The sequence below is a fragment of the Drosophila pseudoobscura genome, chromosome X (assembly GCF_009870125.1).
Source record: "Drosophila pseudoobscura strain MV-25-SWS-2005 chromosome X, UCI_Dpse_MV25, whole genome shotgun sequence".
In the NCBI taxonomy this organism is placed as follows: domain Eukaryota; kingdom Metazoa; phylum Arthropoda; class Insecta; order Diptera; family Drosophilidae; genus Drosophila; species Drosophila pseudoobscura.
In genome coordinates this window covers 67,967,670-67,981,466 of record NC_046683.1, presented here as the reverse complement: position 1 = coordinate 67,981,466, position 13,797 = coordinate 67,967,670, and the positions used below count along the sequence as shown (strand labels likewise).

Genomic DNA, 13,797 nt, shown 5'->3' with positions numbered 1-13,797 from the left:
TGTGCCAAAGAGGAGGGAAAAACTTTGTGCGAAAATCCTTTTCCTAACGGACTTCTCTGCTAACAGACTGCCAACGGCTCTCAGACTCTCATCATCATCATTGTCTTGAGAGTCTTGAGTTGGGTACGAGAGAATATCAACGACTGGATCTTTGCCAAGACCGCTTTGATTTCGTGCTTCATTTCGTCTAATCAAAACTTTTGCCAAACTCTCTCTATCTCTCTCCCTCTTTCGCTCGCTCTCTCTCTCTTTTAGCAACAAAAAAATCTGCAGCATTTAGTTGCTTGGCATTTGCTTGTCAGCTGACATTTTCTATACCGCTTGCCGCTTTTCTTTTAATTTTCAACTTGGTTTTTATTAACTTTGCAAAGAATTTTATGCTAAATGGAGAATTTCCTTGGAATTTACACTTTCCCCATCTTGGCCTTTTATTTTCCATCGCCCTCTTTTCCAATCTCTTTTTTCATTTTTCTTTTCTCCTTTTGTGTGTTATTTTTGGCTTCACACTGCCCACAGGAGACGACTTCTTGTATAATTTCCTCATTTCAAAAAAAAAACAAAGGGAAAAGGAACAACAAGGCAGGTGCTTTCGCAGGACAATTGAACCGCTTCGATTGCTGTGTATCCATTTTTGTTTTTTTTTCCGGTTTTACAAACAGAACGAAGGGAACGTTGTGAGTTGCTGTTGCGAGCGCAACTCTACATTTATACCCGATACAAAGAGATAAAAAATCTGTCAGAATGAGTCGTCGGACGCTGCGTAGCCACTGCACTGATTTGTTCCTTTTGGTTATAATAATAATCCGATTTGATCTAGATTCGGTAATGTGGTAGATATGGTCATTCGTTCTAATTTTCTCGCGGGCGCCACAGAAGTCTGGATACAAAATCTCGTTGCTCTACCTCGTATAGTCTCTGAGCACTAGCCGCTCATAGGGACGGAATATATAATATACCCCTATATTCATTTTGAGTATGGGGTATAAACACAGCAGGAAAGCGCAGCCACAGGAAGTGGCGCAGAAATCAGCCAGGCGATCAAAAGCATTTAAAGGGCTTTTTAATTAAAAAGTTTTGTTTGTCCATCCAAGCCTTCCCCCCTTCCACTCAACCAACTAAACAAGCAACCAAAAGTTTGTTGTTTCTTCATGAATCCTGTTTGAAAAATAGCTTCAACGATCTGTTCAGCTCAGAAGGATCGCACGTCCTTCTGCATTACATACTTGTACGAACATGTTGGACAACAATGGTTATAATCAGATAATTATCCAAGGGATGGTTTGACACTGCTATGAGAGTACTTGCGGTTGTTGAAGTCTACCTGCCCACAGTTTCCCCGCGGAGTAATTCGCTATTTATGTGCCGCTATAGCTGTGAACAAAAATTCGACTGTTAACCCGACTATGGATCAAAGTCCTAACAAAAACCCGATATGCATATGTAATACGATATTATAAAAATTAGGCTGCAAAATATTTGCAACACCAGCATCGTCGGCTTCTTCCGAAAGAATTTTTTCCCTAGCAAGCAACCAATTTGCAAAAGAGAAGCTCCTTTTTAGGCAACGACGGCATGGTCAAAAAAATTATGTTTTTGAATAAAAGTTTTCTGGTTTTACTGTGTTGTGCATCTAAATCATTTGCTGGGAATTGGACTCACACATGCTTTTTTTGACAGCTCGACTGGATCATGACTCTAGCTCAAACATGGGAATGTTGACAATCTGTTTTTGTAGACAGTGTGAAATATTGATCGTGTGCGAGTAGCACATGATTCAGTTGTTCGAGATGGGATCATTTTTTTTTTACTCTGTACTCATGCTGGGCTCTACATATTATGTATATGCAATTAAAAAACGTTTTCATTTCGCCTCCTCAATTTTAATTTTCAATTTGAAATTTTCAATTTCATTTGCTTTTGTTGAATTTCATTATTTGGTGTATTTTTAAATTTATAGTGCCGCAATGTACATTGCATATTGTCGCATCCCGCATCCGGCATCCCGCATGCCGCATGCTGCTGCATGGTCAAGTAATTATAAAATCACAAATGGCACAAATAAAATAAAATTAAGCATAAATTACGAGGCATCTGTCTGTGACAGGATGGAGGGGGACAGACACAACCAGAAACAGAATCCGAATCTGAATCTGGATCTGATTTATATATTCATTAATTAAAAATGGAAGTGTCGCTACCCTTGGCACTTGGCTTGGTCCATTCGTCCTTGCCACTTACCTTCTTCATGAATGTCATCACGTTGGTTGGCAACATTTTGACAGCCTGTTTCTCTCGTTTCTCTTTCTCTCTGTGTGATTCTCTGTGTGTGTTTAAAGTTCAATTAATCACGCATACGCCGTGTGTACGCTGTATTCTTTTGGTTGCTGAATGCTTTTGTTGTTCAATGAACACTCGTAAGCCGCTCTAAGTCATTCCAAATTGAATGGTTCTTTTATATGGTTTGCTTCTGCTGTTGCTTGTTGCTGTTGCTCGTGGCTTTGGGCCATATTGTTGTGCTGTGTGTTCGCTTTGCTCGTTATGCCTCTCAATTTGATGGCCATTTTTCATTGGCCATGTAAATAGTAGGCATTGACATTGCGATTGGATTTTTGCACACACATTCAATGCAGCCTCTACATATTTTGGCTCTCTCTCTCTCTGTCTTTTTTTGGCGCTCTTTGTCTTTGTCGCTCTCTCTTGTTATGATTGATTTATGGCTCCCGCTTTCCCTGGTTTAAGCCTCACTTATGTGCCGTATTTTTTGTGCTTTTAATTAACTTTTGGCCATAATTCAAAACTGTTGTTATTATTTGCGTTGCGTCCTCCTGCAGCTGTGTGCGCGCCAACAACAAAAACATGAAAATATACACAGAACAAGCAGAAAATTATAATTAGTCATTAGGCCAAAGGCACAAAAAAGGGGGGAGGGATACGTTGGTGTACAGGGAGAGAAAGTTTCGCTTAAAGTATAACCGTAATGGGCATCACCGGCTCACACCGTACTTAAGTTCGTCCCATAAATTTGCCTACGATAAGCATCGGTCCCAGTCCCAGCCCAACCTGCAGCCACAGCAGTACAGCCCCTTTGAAACCCCCCATCATTCACACGCACATGAAAGCCGCGCTGCGCCGAAAGTGTGGCTGAACAGTCAAGCGGAGAATGATTTTAAGGCGAAAATAATGTGTCAGTGTGTCAGTGCTTGCGTCGCCTGATGGCATGCAAAGAAAGTCCTTTCGGGGTGCCCTCTAGACTGACCTGCTTTCTATGCCTTCCAAGTGGATAACCGAAAAGGAGAAAAACTCCCAAAAAACTGATTTTCAGCCAACGTTTTTTATGCCCAGAGTTTTTTTTAGATGTTATATGTTACTTTTACTCACCATAGAGTTCCTGAAACAATAGAATATATTTAGTATATCCCTGCATAGATTATGCATCTGCCATGGAAATCATCGATTTGCAGAGAATAGCCATAACTGAAGCACTGCTTTCACTCTCCTCCACTCATCATAGCCCGAACTAAGCTCTGAGCGGAGCTGCTGATGTGTGGGTGGGTCGGGTCGTTGGTTGCTTTGTTGAATCCATAAGCTCCTCTTCATTTGTGCCCCTCGAATCAGAAAGCTTTGCAAAGAGCTTATCGGCCATTCACTGCAGCTCATTGCGGGAGCTAGTCAGCGTTAAAAGGGGGGGAACAAAAACAGGGAACAGAAACGACTGCAGTTCATTGCGGGAGAGAAGTGCGAATGGGTGAACGAAGAGTCTTAGAGTGGAGTCATGTGGCTTTTGGATTTTCCGCCAGGAAATGGAATTATTAAATGAAATGACCCACAAACGCAATTCAATTGTCGAAAGTTTCGCTCGATTGCAGTTCCACTGGAGTTGCCTCTGCCACATGCCACATGCTATGGGGCAATCATTTGCAATTCCCATTTGTTGTTGGCAGTTTGTTGGGTCATATAGAAATAAGGGACTATGCTGAGGGATTCATTGGGTGGACGCAGTCATTCAAGTTTCTAGTTGGAAAACTTTGGTCAAGTCTCGTCTCGTTTCGTCTCTCTTCGTAGCCCTAGCCCTTACCCTATCTCTCGTTGAAACATTGAAAAAGTTCATAAAAACTCATTGAAGTGCACTTCCGAGAGTTTTCCGCCTCGGATTGGAAGGATAATTGCACGGGGGCGTGGGGGTTGCGGGGATGATATGTGGAAATATGCTTACGCCAAATAAAACTCCTGACTTGCTAAATGAGCGCAGCACAGAGAGTGAAGCAGAGGAAAAATTTTCAATTGTATTTGGGAGAGGGGAGGGGGAAAATGAAAATTAATTGCCGCTTGAGGCTGTCAAAATGCCAGGCAACAGCAAAGCAGTAAACAGCAACAGCAACATTGCATTCCATGCAGCCAAATCACGGGGAAACGCGATGATTTTCGGTGGAAGATGTACGACCAAGAGCAGAAGGATGAGCAGGAGAAACAGGGTTACAAGTGTTTGTCCGGGGACCACGACCGTGGGTATGGCTCTGCAGACAGGTTTGCATAAATGTGCTCATAAATTGTAACTTTTCCATTGCGGCTGCTGCTTCTTCTGTTGCCGCTGTTGTTGGTGTTGGTAACGAGCGTGAGATCACATCAACACACATAAAAACACAGAGTGCCAGTTTCAGACCCAGAACGAAGGAGAATGTTGCTCAAAGCAGGAGGCTGCTTATGCTGGCAAATTTCCAGGCTGTCAAAAACTTGGCGCCTGCCTGTAGCTGGCACACAGTTAATTAGCGCGAAATTGGGGAGCCCAAATCCAAAACCAACGAGGGGGAACGTTGTGAATTGCTGCGTACACCGCAACTCTACATTTAGACCCGATACTTAGTCAGTATGGTACTCCTCCGGCAGACGCCGCTAATATTGAACGACACGACAAAGAGTGTGTGCGGGAGAGACAGAAAATCAGTCTGAGCGTGACGTCGGGCGCTGCGTAGCCACTGCAAATTGATTTGTTCCTTTTGGCTATATAAATAATCTGATCTGATCCAGCAATCTGATAGATATGATCATTATCTATGATTCTGCGTTTTTAGTTTTCTCGTATCCTCAATATTGGGGATGCAACAGATTTTCGTCCTTTGTGGTGGCGGAAGGGGGTGGGGCGATGTTTTGAGATATACGTTTTATAGTGAGATCTAACAGGAGTGCGGATACCAAATTTGGTTACTCTAGCCTTAATAGTCTCTGAGATTTGTGAATATCCCCAGATATTCATCTTTTGCGGGGGCGGAAGGGGGTGTGGCGAAATTTTAAAACAATGTCGTCTCGGTCCGATATATTAGGAGTGTGGATACCAAATTTGGTTGCTCTAGCTTTTATAGTCTCGGACATCTAGGCGCTAATGTTTTACTCTAATTAAAGCCGGCTATGCTACGTGTGTGTTAGAGAGAGACAGGGCGAGAAAAAGTGAAATTGTTTTCTTGATGCTGGCTATAATAATAATACGATCCAATTCAGATTCTGCAGTCTAAAAGATATGGTCATTCTTTATGATTCTGGTTTTATCGTATCTTTAAAAATGTGCATGCCACAGATTTTCGCCTTTTGTGGGGGCGGAAGTGGGTGGGGCAAAGTTTTGAAATATTTTTGTAGCAGTGACATATCACAGAAGTCTGGATCCAAAACATCGTTGCTCTAGCTCTTATAGTCTTTGAGCACTAGGCGCTGAAGGGGACTGACAGACGGACAGACAGACAAGGCTCAATCGACTCGGCTATTGATGCTGATCAAGAATATATTTTATGGGGTCGGAAACGATTCCTTCTGGACGTTACACACATCCATTTTCACCACAAATCTAATATACCCCAATACTCATTTTGAGTATCGGGTATAAAAACACGGGAACTCACAGACCGTACCCTGGGGGACATATCGCATATCGCCTTCGTCTCTTGCATGCTAATGAAAGTGAAAACTGATCAGAATTCCATTAGCGTTAAAGTTCTAATACGGGCTTTAAATAACGTACACCAAGATTTATCACACGCTCCACAGAGACAACCCAAACAAGACATGGAAAAACCCCCTGAAATCGAAATGTATGAAAATACTTGTCAAATAACGAGTGTCGCTTCTCCACTTTTCCTTTTGTATTATTTTTCCGGTTAATTTATGTCACTCATTTATGTCACTACTCATGTCACGGAACGGACTATCAACGGACTATGAATTGTTGTGCGGGAACATGTGGGTGTGTGTTTGTGAGTGTTTATGTGTATGTAGGGTGCACGACAAAAGCTGCAAAAGCAATTCTTCACAAAAATGAAGCGCAATAGCGAGCGCGTGGCAAAACCGAGGAAAAAAACTCCAGAAACAGCAGCAACAGGAACAGAAGAAGCACCAGCCTCTCCAATTGCAGTTAAGAAATCGCAACGCAGTTCGTAAATAAAACCGGACAGCAGGGTGCCCGTGTCCTTGTCCATGCAGAAGGAGCAATTGTGATGATTGTGATGCTGATGATGATGCTGGGGCAAAACCTCAACCTCATTAATGGGGCATGAATGAAGCGTTGTCAACAAAGCCAAATGATAGGGGGAGGGTGGAGGACTCTTGGGAGTGTGCCACCGACCAACCCTTAACCCTCAACCATGTCCCCTGTTGCTGCCTGGTTGATTGTTGCCTTGTTAACACCCACAACATTTTTGCAGCTATTGCTGTTGCCGTTGCAGCTGTTGCTTCTGTGTGTGTGTGTGTGTATCTGTTTAAATTTATCTGTAGATCAAGCCACAAACGAATGCCACTTACTCCACTTGCTGTTGCCTTCTGAGATGACATGCAAGAAAAGGGGGTTTGCCACTTGAGAAAATTTTAGAAGATTATCGATCTGGAAGGGGAAATGAATTTGCCTAAGCGGCAGGCAGTGAGAAAAACTTTAAGAGGAAATTAAGCAGTGACTGAGTCCCGATACGCTCCACCACTCTACACTCAGCATTGTTTGGGACATTTAATGAACCTGCGACCACGTACGGTTTTGCTTTCAGCCCCTGGAATTCGAGTGGTGGCAAACGGACTCTCGCTGTCACCGCCGTTTCTAGCTAATTGACAGAGACGGGGCTTACATGATCTCTCTCTTTCTCTGTCTCTCTATCTCTCTCTAATTGCTGTGAATAAACACAAGTGGGAGGAAATGTCATAGCGTGGCATGGCATAGCATGTTGTGGGCTGACCGAACAGATTGCTGTCTGATTCTGATTCTCATTCTAATTCCAACTCAAAGAACAAATGCTGTTCGACTCAGACTCTGACTCTTCGAATCCCATTGCTATTGCCATTTCCATTTACAATTTCCCTTTAGCAAAAACAATCCCATTCCCATTCAGGACACGTACCAACCAGCAACCAAATGAAATAAAACTACGCCCACCATCATCACCGCCCATCTCCACTATCTTGCTTTGTTGTTGTTGAAGATGAAGAGGAAGAAGAAGAAGATGAACTGTAATACAAACAAAGGCAGCTGGCAATCGTTTAAACTGCCGCCAAACTCAATTATTCAAATGGGCGTGGAGAAGGGCTAACAGTTAGGCGTGGCAATGCCACGACGCCACAACGCGCGGCAGAAACACATGTGCCCCAAGTGCCACTCGCTTTGCGGTTTGCAATTTGACATTTAATCAAAGCGAAAACCTAACCAAAATGCCACTCAGTGTTGCATGCCTCGATATCCATTCAAGTACCGTTTTTGCGGTCTGTCTCTCTCTCTCTCTTTGTCTGTCTTCGTGCTTGACGCGTTATCTTCTGAATCCATGCCTCCTGTTGTTGCCTCCTGCTGTTGCCTGACTTTCATCTTAATTGAAATCAAATCAAAGTATTTTCACTCACCAAATGGAATTGATTTTTTGGGTCTACTCTTGGCAACAGTTTCTAAACAGAACGGAACGATAGACCAGTCAACGGAACAGAAGTTGACTCTGCTGCCACTGCTGCTGCTGCAACAACTAATGACTGACAATTGTTGTCGGTCTCTCGATTTTACACTCAATTTGCTGGTATTGTGGCTTATTGTTTCATAAATTATTTATTAGAAAATTTTATTTGTTTCTGTCTCTATGTCTGTCTGCCTTGAATGTGTCTGCCTGTCTGCCCCCGAGAGAATTTAATTGGGAATTGCTGTGCATTGTCCTGCGTTTACTTGATTATCAACTGAATTGAGGGTTGCTATCGGGATTCAGGATTGTGGATTGCAACTGTGTGGCAGTGGGATAGTGGACACTGTCAACATTTGCCATTCCATTCCAGTGCGTGTTCCGGGGGCTGACAATGTAATTTGGGGCACATGATTATAAAACCAATATTGCGAGGAGGAGCAGCAGCGCGTATTCCTCTGATTATGCAAAGCAACTGAGGGGCAAAACCATTGTTCAAACTGCAATTCAAGGCGTACATCAAATGGCAGCTTAACAAACATAACGCAAAATATGTCTGCCAAACGAATAAAAATCCACATAGTAAGAGACAAATTTAAAAATCAGTTCGAATTTACAACTCAGTTCAACTCACAAATGTCTAGAATTTTCTTTTAGGGTCTTTACAAAACATAAACAACTTTAAAACACAAATATATATTATATAAATATATTTTAGCCGAATATTTTAGTTTATTATTTATACTCAATACTTTAAATGAGTATAGGGGTATATGTATTAGATTTTTGGTGAAAATGGAGGCGACCCCATAAAGTATATATACATATATTTTCAAAAGCCGAGTCGATTCAGCCATGTCTGTCTGTCTGCCTGTCCGTCCGTCAGTCTGTCCGTCAGTCTGTCCGTCTGTCCGTGCCTATAAGCGCATAGTGGTCAGAGGCACAATGTACAAGGTTCAATGTACGCGGCGGCTGCCGGAGGAGAGCCATACCGACAAAGTATCGGGTATAAATGTAGAGTTGCGGCCTCAGCAGGAACTCACAGCGATCCCCTTCGTTTTATATTATATGTATTAAATATATTTCAAAAATACTTGTTACTAAATAATTTATTTTCAATATGAAATACGAACGTACTTTTTACTAAAATATATTCTTATTAATTTCAAAATATAAATTAAACCCATTTTTCTTTCTATTCTCACTCTCTTAGGCAGAAATAAAAAAATTTAAATCTAAATATTACAAATTTCAGTTATATTTTCTCTGGGTGCACACATATCATATGCCCTTATCCATCCGCCCATGCAAATACAAAGCAATCCGAGTGCTCATTAACGCTTTGTAAAATGTGCAGCCTGGCGACCATTTTCTTGCATGACAGCACGCAACGGAGTCTTACGATGCCTTTACAGAGGGCGAGCGATAGGGACTGGATTGGATTGGGTCAGGATGGCACATTTATGATGTCGCGTCGCGACAAGGCAACTCCTCATTAGAAATGCGTAAAAATTCAACGAAGCAGCAACAACAGCAAGCCCCAGCATGCGTCGTCTGTGGCGGCTAAAGAGCCTGTCAGAGAGGGATATAAAAGGGCGCAGAGTTCGGAGGAGTAATTGCCGCCGTTTTAGTAAGCAGCAACGCAGTCAGACGCTTCCTTTGGGTGGAAATGGTTGCTTAATTATATCCGATACTCAAAATGAGTATTGGGGTATATTAGATTTGTGGTAAAAGTGGATGTGTGTAACGTCCAGAAGGAATCGTTTCCGACCCCATAAAGTATACATATTCTTGATCAGCATCAATAGCCCAGTCGATTGAGCCCTGTCTGTCCGTCTGTCTGTCTGTCCGTCCGTCCCTATCAGCGCCTATTGCTCAAAGCCTATAAGAGCTAGAGCAACGATGTATTGGATCCAGACTTCTGTGATATGTCACTGTTACGAAAATATTTCAAAACTTTGCCCCGCCCACTTTCGCCTCCACAAAGGGCGAAAATCTGAGGCATCCATAATTTCAAAGATACGAGAAAACAGCTATATCTTCTAAAGTGCAAAATCTGACACAGATCGTATAATTATTATAGCCATAATCCAGAAAACAATTTCATTCTTTCTCGCTCTGTCTCTCTTTAACACACAGGTTTCATGGTCGGTTTTGCCAATTGCAAAATATGAGTTCAAGGATCTCAGAGCCAGAGCAACCAAATTTGGTATGCACACTACTGTGATATCGGACCTTGACAGTTTTGTCTCAAAATTTCGCCACACCCGCTTCCGCCCCCGCAAAGGACGAAAATCTGGGGCATCCACAAATCTCAGAGACTATTAAGGCTAGAGTAGCCTAATTTGGTATCCGGACTTCTGTTAGATCTCGATATAAAAAGTATATCTCCAAATTTCGCCCCACCACCTTCCGCCCCCACAAAGGACAAAAATCTGTTGCATCCACAATATTGCAGATTAGAGAAAACTAAAAACGCAGAATCATAGATAATGACCATATCTATCAGATTGTTGAATGTGGATCGGATCATTTTTATAGCCAAAAAGAACAAACCAATTTGCAGTGGCTACGCAACGCCCGACGTCACGCTCAGACTGATTTTCTGTCTCTCTCTCTCACGCACTCTTTGTCGTGTCGTTTAATATTAGCGGCGTCTGCCGGAGGAGAGCCATACTGACCAAGTATCGGATATAAATATAGAGTTGCGGTCTCCGCAGCAACTCGCAACGTTCCCCCTCGTTTTCTTCTAAATTTTGCCATTTTGCATCCGCTGGGCTATGCGTTATGCCCTTCAATTGGGGGTGGTGAATAGTGGTGGTTAAATAAAATCAAATTTCAAAAAGAACAAAGAAACCGATGGAAAAGAACGAGTTAAAACAGCACACCAAAAGCCAAAACAGGCAAAAGAAAGGCTTAATGGTCCTTAAGCGATGGCACGACCGTAAGGATATCACAAATAGTATTGGGAGGTGGAGGTAGTCGCTGAGAGAGAGAGAGTGACCGCAATTAATTAAACCACAAGGCGGTGGCTATGGCAAACCCGATGCGAGGAAGCCACAACCGCTGGCAATACAAAATAATTATAACAATTTTCAGGAAGTGCTTCAGACAGACTCAGCATTATAAAATAAATTGAAATAAAATAATATTAAGTTTGACGGCATTTTTGGGCAATAAAATGCCATGCCATACCATGAGCAGGGTAAAGGTGAATGCTGTCAGACCCGACCTTATCTGCCGAAAAATATTGCCAAGTTAATTATTCATTTGCGTCGGGGACAATACGATACTGTTTGGGGCCTATTGCACAGTGTGATACAGTCCCCGCACCGTACCTTGTCAATGTCAATGTCAGCGTTAAATGTCCTGAAAATGGTCTACCAAGCCATGCTTCTTCCCCCCCCACCACCCCTTTATGTACTTCATAAACTTTTGCATCAAATGCGAATTCAATGTCACATCCCCTCTGACTTTCTGCTGCTGCTCCTCTCGTGTCTTCAACTCGTCCTTGGCAAGGAAATGGACTCGTGGCTCGTCAGCAAAAGTCAATTAAAAAACTGAGCACAGGCTAAATACGATTTTGTCATGCAAAAGATCGAAATAAACTAAATTTTGAACCAAGCCCCAGCCTCTGTGTAGTTTTTCCATTCTTTTTGTTTTGCTGTGGCGGGGGAGAGAGAGTGGAGAGGTCCTGATGATGTGTTATATAATGAGTTCGTGGGTTGGGTGGTTCGTAGTGGCGTAGCATTATTCATGATACCATCTATACCGTCATGTGGTCGTAAAATGCATTTCTATGACATTCTTTGGCTGCTCCCTCTCCCCAGCGAAGGCATGGCATCCTTGGCATCTTTGACAGATGTCATTCGCCTGCTGTCATTAGGTTTATTGTTATGATTGTTGTGAGGATCCTTTTGTGTCCTAGTGCTTACTTATCGCCCGGAACATGTGGCTATCTCCCTGCCTTTCGGTCTGTCTATCCGCCTGCCCTTGCGGCGCCTTCAGCCTGTCTGCAACGAGAGACATTGCTTGCAAGCACCACAAATTTTGAATTGCATGTGAATATTTCTTTAGAATTTGGAATGCCCCCATTTTTAAGCTGAAGGGAATCGTCAAATTTCAGACGGCCAGTCGGATAAATGTTGAATTCCCACAATCATTCGCTTCCGCTGCTCTGCAAAATAATGAAATATTTAGAGTTTATATGGAACTAGTTTTGATTGCAAAGCGAGTTTTATGCATTTATGACTTTGTTGCATTTTGAATACCTATTTTAGAATCAAATGCAGTTCGAGCTAATTCCACTCTGACGGATAAGTCCCACTAATTGTAACACGGCTGGATATCAAATTATTTATTTATAAAGCTCTAGGGATAAGCGAACAGAACACACACACACACACACAGTGGTTCGGGCCCTGACCGAACAAACAAGGCTCGAGTTAATGGATCTAGATGAGATAACAACGAAGGCAGAGATATTGGAAGCATTGAAGCCTGCCACAGGGGTAACCGAAATCCCCGAGAACGCGGTAAGTTCCTTAAGAGCCACCAGAAGCGGGATGCAGATAGCCACCCTATCCCTCCAGGCAGTCGCCGCCAGTGGGAAGGTAAGGGTCGGCTGGGTAAACTGCCGTATCAAGCAAATAGTGTCGCCAAAACGATGCTACAAGTGTTTAGAGTTCGGGCACATCTCGGTAAACTTCACCGGAGAAAAGGACCACAGAGGAGCGTGCTTTAGATGTGGAGGCAGAGACCATGAGGCCAGAAATTGCAGCAAGGACCCACACTGCATACTCTGCGCACAAAAAACGGGCAGCCCCACGGACCATGCCTCGGGAAGATTTAAGTCTCCAGCGTACCGCGAGGCAGTTAGAAAACTCAAATATTAAGGATCATCCAACTGAACCTTAACCAAGACCTTCTCACCCAATCCGTTACAGAGCTCAACACGGACCTGGCACTGTTGAGCGAGCCCTACAAGACCGTGAGATCCAACACGTGGGTCATGGATCAATCGGGGAAAGCGGCAATCTGGATGTGCGGCAAACCGGCACAACACCTAGACGGAGTTAAAAGATCCAAGGATACGTACGAGGGAGGCTGAAAGACCTATGGGTATACAGCTGTTACCTACCACCCAGCTGGTCACTCGAAGAGTTCAGCGACACAATCGACAAATTGGCAGACGACATCAGAGCACACTCGCCGTCGCTAGTAGCTGGGGACATCAACGCCTGGGCATCGGAATGGGACAACAACAACGAATGCCAGGGGCCGTGTCTTAGTGGAGGCCTTTGCCTCCCTGGACATAGTCGTAAAAAACGCTGGTTGCAACCCAACTTTCAGCAGAGCAAATACCACATCCATCATAGACCTCACCTACATAAGTACTCAACTAGCAGCGTTATGGCAGATCAGCGAGTAATACACCGCGAGCGACCACAACGCTATCCTCTGCAGCAACAAGGTGGTCATGAGAAGACCGGTGCATTGAAGCACGCGGCACCAACAGGAGCGGAAAAAATGGAGGCAATCTTCAAGCACCTATTCCCAGCGCAGGACACGCAGGTAAACAGGATCATGAGTACGGGCCACCAAGTACCCCCAGTGACCCCGCAAGAGTTGGCAAAACTAGTAAAGAGAGTGCCAAACTGCAAGGCACCAGGACCAGACGGCATCCCAAATCGGGCCCTCAAGCTGGCTATTAGCCTGCACCCGATGATCTTTGCGAAGACCTACACCAAATGCCTCACAGATGGATGCTTTCCTGGAAGATGGAAGAAGCAAAAGCTGGTGCTGATACCAAAACCTGGGAAAGACTGCGTCCTGGACGGCGCAGGTAAGATGCTGGAAAGCATAATCAGCGCAAGGTCAACGGAGGCAATCG

General features: G+C 43.6%; 1 protein-coding gene across 3 annotated transcripts in view; it reads right to left on the bottom strand.

Annotated features, from left to right (window-relative positions):
- The window catches only part of Fife (regulating synaptic membrane exocytosis protein fife), a 75,238-nt gene that overhangs the window by 36,070 nt on the left and 25,371 nt on the right, over window positions 1-13,797 (bottom strand). For all 3 annotated transcript variants that reach the window (XR_004469886.1, XM_033382388.1, XM_033382389.1), the window contains one exon: window positions 2,239-2,831. Coding sequence is in view for 2 of the 3 variants with exons in the window: in XM_033382388.1 (XP_033238279.1) it covers window positions 2,239-2,274 (36 nt within the window). In the remaining variant the exon portion in view is untranslated. The remainder of the gene's footprint in view (window positions 1-2,238; window positions 2,832-13,797) is intronic.